The 7,207-nt window shown below is 38.6% G+C and overlaps 1 protein-coding gene across 12 annotated transcripts in view; it reads left to right on the forward strand.

The window, feature by feature from the left end:
* Window positions 1–1,883: 1,883 nt before the first annotated feature.
* LOC116250286 (uncharacterized) overlaps window positions 1,884–7,207 on the forward strand; it is a 66,851-nt gene continuing 61,527 nt past the window's right edge. For 2 of the 12 annotated variants that reach the window (XM_050076563.1, XM_050076562.1), the window contains exons 1-2: window positions 5,388–5,650; window positions 5,828–5,909. In XM_050076563.1, the coding sequence (XP_049932520.1) occupies window positions 5,605–5,650; window positions 5,828–5,909 (128 nt within the window). In that variant the 5' untranslated portion in view covers window positions 5,388–5,604. The other 10 variants (XM_050076556.1, XM_050076557.1, XR_007572733.1 and 7 more) reach the window with 7 other exon arrangements.

Below are 7,207 nucleotides of genomic sequence, written 5' to 3' on the forward strand. Positions count from 1 at the left end.
AGCTACATAATTAGTTTGACTTGGAGATGTTTCCTTCTTCCCTTTTTCAATGCTAAAAAATGAGTTGATTGTAGAAGCATTAGCTTTGGTTATTCACATGTAAGCTGATTAGTGGGTCAATGTCTAATTTGATTTAAGTTCATAACTGGTCGTAAACAACAACGTTATGATGCTTGGGGTTGTTTACGGCATTGGATTTTTGTATAATAAAAATGAGACCTTAGCTGACGATGCCTCTTTTTTTACGTACTAAAGTTTTATCCTTCTTTTTGAATTTTTAGTGTTTTTTGATAGAAGAACCTAACCAAACCATTTGTGAAACTTTTAATCAGTTGAATACCCAACTTTTATGGGAACTCCTCACCCTTAAACCAATCTTTTGTATAGAAGACCCTACTTTTATGGGAGATTTGGTGAAATTCGTTCTTTTAACCAGCCAAGTTTTACATTCACCCATCTATTTAGGGAGTACAGTTCCTTTTTCCTGGTGATATACCATTTGATGTCAAGAACTTTTGTAAAAGAGGAACTTTTCAGTTTTGCTTAAAAACATTTTTAAAGTGTTTTCTCACACAATGATGTGCCTTGCTTTATTCTTAGTACCTTTCCAAGTGGAAGGTGGAAATTTCAAATTCTTGTTGTCCATCAATGGAAGAGGCAAATCGAAAAATCCTGGATATGAGCAGTGAAGAAAAATCCTATGAAGTTGAGAAAGTCAAGACTAGGAAATGCTATTGACTCTGGCGATTAAGCATTTGTAAGGATTTAGCAGGAAAATATATTGAGGGAGAAGCCAAAATGCTCTATAAGATCTTGGCAGGTAGTAAAATGAGAGTTGAGAGATGGGCTCGGAGCTTGTGTAGTCGTTCCTCTGAGTTAGTAATCGAGAGTACCGGGTAGGCATAAAGGTGATTTATGTCTATTTCGCGAAGATAATGATTTATGAACTTTTGACTCGTTGAAAACCCGTAAGGTGAAGCGGGTTGGACACGTGACAAAGCTACACATAACTACCAAAGTGGTGGAGCTTCGTAGTAGCCTTTGGGGTGGTGAGGTATTCCCTCAAAGGTGAAGGTCGGCCCAAAAAAAAAAAAAAAGAAAAGCACAAGAAAAAAAATTGAAAGGCAAAAAGCTGAATGCAAAAGAAAAAAAATGAAGAAAAAACAAGAAAAAAGCAAAAGGTGCCTGCCAAGAGATGAAAGACATGAAGGCTGAACTCGCAAGAATTGAATGCGACAATCTTTCGTGGATGTACGATTTTGGGGTCAATATCTGCTCCTTGTTTTGATTATCTAAGATGTCGAGGATGGTTCCTTTCTGTTCATATTCTGGAAATTGAAGGACATTCCTTTTAAAGATTTGACAACATTGATGCGAAATAAAACCAAATGCTTGTATGGTACTAACGGTACATGAAGGTTATATTATTTTCACAACACGAGCACTCAAGTTTATGAGTTGAATTAATTATTTTTGAACTATTTCAAAATTCAATGTAAAAACTTGACGTCTCTTGTATGTTTCCAGGATTCCTAGGCATAGCAATAACTAACCAATCCCCTTTAGTCTTGAAAATGTTTGACCATTTCGTTACCAAATTGTTAGTCCTTATGTGAAATAGATGAAACCCCTCAAACCTACTTCAACCATGCTGAGCATGATGAATTATCCATCATTTCCTTTTTCTTTGGTGGGACAAGTGATTAAGCTGACTCTAGGTGATATTTTTCAAAAGTTCTATCGAAGTTGCATAGTGGTATATGTCCACCTAATCTTGTTTTTGTGAGTTGTATAAATTTCATCTGTTTGATCTTTATCCTTTGTTTCATTGTAGCTGCTGTTAAAATCTTTTATGTAGTTATAGCTCTTTAATAAAAGGATCAGTTGAGGCATTCAGTCCTTTGGTTTGTGCCCCCTCCCTCTTTCCCCACCTTACTAATTTCTCGCTCCACCCATGTTCGTATCCATGCATTTTTATGTCATCAATCTAGGTCTTGAATTTTTTTTATTCCTCTAGCTTGGGTGGTCCCTTTATTTTAATTTACATGTGACTGGACATGATCCTGAATTGTCTTTTGGTTGTCTTTTATTTCCAAGAGGCCTCTACATGGTGGAGGCTTGATTTCTCATTTTGGATTTGAGACTGACTACATAAATTTTATATGAGGTAAATGGTTCCAGCTTGGTGTGTTTAGACAATGCAGCTACATCTCAAAAGCCATATGCTGTTTTGGAAGTTCTTCGTGATTATGTGAGGGCTACAGCTCAAATGGTCACTACAGTATTCATTACTTAAGGTATCCCAACATAACGCCCCATACCTACCCTTACTCTCTCTATCTCTCTCTCTCTCCCTCCCTTGTCTTGATTGCTTGCTCACTCACATGCATGTTCACAGTTGGACACCCACAATGATGCACTCTTCCTGTTTGCAAAGGAAGCAAGAAAAAAAAAATTCCTTGTTCTAAAATTCTATGTTTCTGTATATCAAGGAAGGAAAAAAATAAGGGTAGTTCATTGGGTGCATGGTAAATCATTTGATTTAACCTTTTTCCAATAGTTTTATTATTTGGCCTATTAAAAAAAATAAGGGTAGTTCATTGGGTGCCTGGTAAATCATTTGATTTAATCTTTTTTCAATAGTTTTATTATTTGGCGTATTGTGCGGTAAGTATTTGAAAAGACCCTGGAGCCTTAGTGTTGCCTGTCATTTTTCATTGTTTCTAGCAGCAGTAGTCCGACCCATATAAGTGCTTACTGTCCTATACACTCATCAATGTTAATAATTTTCTATAATTAATATGTTACAAGTGAAATCATTGGCTAATACTATTGAGCCTATCTTGTCTATGTCAAGTGTAGTGGGCTATGTCGAGAATATAATCAGGGTCTCTATCAGATCTCAACAACCTGGAATAGCTGCCACATCCCTAACTATGCCTTTTATAATCAGGCTGGTAAAGCATCTATATAAGCATATTGTGTCATTATTTAGTGAAGCTTTGCATATATTGACAGACAACCATTGATTGCAGCATGAACATAAACCATGAGAAGAGAATTCGTTTTGTTGATACTCTAGCCATCTAGAATCTGCAATACAACATCAGATTGGGCAGACCTACACGCAAGGGTGCGGTTAGTAGATCCCTCTTTGAACCCAGTATGATTTTGCATGCCCTACAATGCTAGCTCTACTCTCAATTTTCAGGTTTTTTCAAAATGATTGTTAGTGTGACTGCCTGTATTCATGCATGTATTTGTACTTCTCACAAAGCTCTTAGATTTTTCTATTGTTTTCAGTTATTCAGATGCATTTTATGTGTATTATGGACAAATTTGTGACCCTCAAACTGAAGCAGCTTTGCGCTTTTAAGTTCATTCATATAGTTCAACATCGTGGGCAGTAGACTATTGCTACTCATTTTCTTTTTTTCATGTACTTAACACAACGCTCTGTTCAATGCTCAAGTTGTTGATTAGTTGTGACTTTGGAGGGTTATGGATTAGCCCCATTTATTACTTTCTTGTTTTGTTTATCTATCATTGTTCACACATAAAGTTACCATTGTTTAGTGGGCAAAGGCAAATGGGAAAGTGGACCTCATGCACTCGATGTATTTCAGGCTTTATAGGGATATGAATTTAGATTGTGGATTTGGATGTGAATATTTGATCATGTAGGAAAACAAGAACAATTCAGATGCCCTTCTTATAAAGCTATTTGTCAGTTACCCTTATAATAGTCTTGTTGAGGTCTATGATCGTCCGCCAGCCACATAGAGGTGCAATTTCACTTGATGTTATTAAAACTTCTGAAGGTTGAATGTTAAGCTTGACCTCATCTAAATGAACACAGAACATCCATGGTATACCAGAGTCTATTGTTGTCAAAGATTTTCTAGAGATTCTAAGTTATTTAAAGGTTCCAAGGAGTGTGTCACATAGAAAGAAAACTTGCTCGTTTCAATGAGTCTCAAAGTGTTGAGAATTATTTAACCTGTCATTTCTGCTTTTTCTTATGGAAAATGCATTTTGTAGGTAGCGTAGGCAGCATTTACTTGTTATTTTTATGTCTATGCATTTCATGTCCATGGAGAGAAAAATTTTAGTAGTTTTAACTTTTTCTTATTTCCATGTGTTTTTTGTTTTTAAAATTTTTAGGTGAATTCTTAATGTTTAAAAATTAAATTATCTATTTTTACATTACGTATGTAACCTTGAATCCTACCAATATGGATCACATCATGCATCTTTACACCATTGTATGCGTGTCTTCATTATGAACCACGTTTAGTTGATTGTTGTCAAACCACAGTTCCATCAACTATCATGAACTAGAATCCGGTCTGTTCAGTCGTATTTCTTTTTAACTTTTTCAATTCATGATCTATGTTTATAATAGTGTTTTTTTTTTGTATATTGAATTGTCTGCTTAGCATTTATTAGTTCATTAAGAAATCTCTTGCTTTGCAATTTTTTGAATTATAGGTAAGGGGAAGGTAAATTACGTATGCATTTATCCATTTAATTTTTCTAGATGATGGATAGAGTTTGGTGAACTTTTATGTTGCATTTCTTGTACCATAGTTGCCTTGTGACGGAGTTGGAAGAATACATGACTTGACAGTTTACCATTGATCTAACTTAGTCTCATGGAGTGATCACAATTCTTGAATATTGTTGTTTGCAATAAGGTTCTGACTTTGTTAACAAAATAGGCTATCGTAAACCAATTATGTCCGTCAATTGCGAGACAAAAATTATGTTCGATGCCTTGATCGTACGGCAAGAGAGATTTAGATTATAATCTTGGATTTGATGTGTTTCATGTATTCAAACCCACACTTGAACCTCGGAGCCGATAAATTTGCAATCCAATTAGGCTTAATCCAATTAGGCGTAGAAGTTGAATCTTATTCCTGTCAGATTTGACTTCAATTTCGCGGGTGTGGATTTAAATCTGATTCTTATTGAGGAAAATCTGACTTGAAAGGCGAAGATTTGCCTCCTGCCTCCTATCATATAGGAGAACTTCTACTGGAAAATTAATTAAGGGACAAGTATGAAATTAACTCTCAGGATCAAGAATTAGAAAACGTGGCCGTGTCTGGTTTGCTCCAAGTTCCAAAATTTGCAAATCTGGAGGGTAAACTGAAAGTCTGAAACCACGGTTTTACTGGTAGGTTTTCGAGGGTTGCGTCTTGGATTAGCCAATAGCCATTCCAGCCCCGGCCAGGTACCGGTAATTCGAGCACTTCGTCGTCAATTAATGCAATGCGGTTTGGACACGGCAACCCTTGACGTGGTTTGGACACGGCAACCATTGACGCGGTTGGCACGCGGTCCCTTGTTTTTTAAACTTTTCCCCCTGTCTTTTTTTTTCTCTCTCTCGATCGTCTCGACTGAAAAGGGCAAGGTTCATCGCTTTTTAAAATTTTTCCATCGTCTTAGTCTCTCCCATCTTTTTTTTCATCTAAGCGAGGTTGGTAGGTTCGACCATAAGCGAAGGGCCGTGACGTGGTGATGACAAGAAGAACACTGTGGATCTCCGTAAAGAAAGCAAGGCCGGATTACTAGTGAGAGTGGAGATCTTAGATCTTCATGACTGCGAGATCTGCCCATGCCCATGCGATGCGAAGAAGCAGCAGTAAGCGGATCCAAATTTCTTGGTCTGAAAGTGTCCGCGACACCACGCTTCATCCTCTCCTTCCCACTTTCTTCTTGATTTATGGCGGTTTCTTCCTTCATGGCACCTAAAAGGGAAAAGCCCTCTGCGTCGTCGATTACCCGGAAAGAATGTCACCTTTGAATGCTTCTGTTGCAGCAAGCGATGAGAAGATGGAGTGGAGTCATTTCATCGGTGTGGGCGGCAAAGGCCTGTCCGCTATCTCGATTCTCACTCCCGGGCAAGATACGCTTCCTCCCTGCTCTTGTTTGCTCTAATTCTTAGGTTGTTGATACATCCATGTCTCTCTCTCTCTCTCTTTAAGGGCGTCCCTTAACTTCCTCCTTTGGCCGGCAGCCATCGCCGGTGTGTGATGGGTGTTGGCAGTCCTCTCCGCCCTTCAGTTGTGTTCATGTGTGGTTTCCTATTGGGGTTCCTCTATAGTCGGTCAGGTTTATCATTGCAGGCTGGGGTCTTTCATTTCGGCTCTGTGCTAGGAGTTTTGTTTGGGTTTCTTCCGTTGAAGTTGTTGCTGGTTTCTGACATTTGGTTGGGTTTCTTCCGTTGAAGTTGTTGCTGGTTTCTGACATTTGGTTCGCCATTGGGTCGGATGCTTTGGTCACCACTTGGATCGCCGCTTTCTAGTACGCCGCTTGGGTCCCTGCTGGTTCTGTTGTGGGTCGCCGCTTAGGTCGTTGTTGTCGGTCTGACCGCCTTGTGTCATCCCTTAGGTTGCTGTTGGGTCTGCCGCTTGCGTCACTCTTGACGTCTACCTTTTGGTTCACCGCTGTCGGTTGGGCATGCCGTTTAGTTGATGTTGCTACTGAGTCGCCACTACCGCTTCTGTTTGCTGCTAGGTCGCATTTATCGTCTTTGGGTTTGTTGCTGGGTCATTACTGTGACTATTGTTGTGCATTCATCGCATTATGCAGCTGTTCAAATTCCAACCAGCCATCCGGGGAGATTGGGCGTTTTTGTCAGGTATTGCAATTGGGTCTCTTCTGATAATGATTTGTTTACTGGGTTCACGTTTCCTTCTTCAATGACAATGCTTTTTCATGGATGGGGAAGGTGGGCACTCAAGCTGTCGGGCGTTCTCCAACATGCCTGATACTTATGATTTACTGGTTCATTTTTGTTTGGTTTGTTGGTGGTCTCACTGCATTATATTTGTATGTTACTAGTGCCAACCAGGTCACTGTTTTCTTTTAATCCTAAAGTGATAAGTTTTATCTGCTGCATGTAGTTTCCTTTCCATACGATTATATGCTGTATTTCTGTTTGTGGTTTGAATCCATCCTTGTATTGTTTTCTCGTTTAGAATATCAGATGCATTTGACTTCAACTTACAATCACAGAGTAATATAATGCTTCCTTTGTGACTCCGGACATAGATGTAGGTGTCATTGTCTGCTGGACATGTATATTTCATGTTTAATAAGTCTTGTATAAAGCATACATTTGGGTGGAGAAGTTATGCAGAAAATTAGTAAAACTTGTTTCAACATTGTAGATTGGGTTAGATTTGACCTCTGTTCT

This window comes from Nymphaea colorata, chromosome 3 (genome assembly GCF_008831285.2).
Source record: "Nymphaea colorata isolate Beijing-Zhang1983 chromosome 3, ASM883128v2, whole genome shotgun sequence".
Classification (NCBI taxonomy): domain Eukaryota; kingdom Viridiplantae; phylum Streptophyta; class Magnoliopsida; order Nymphaeales; family Nymphaeaceae; genus Nymphaea; species Nymphaea colorata.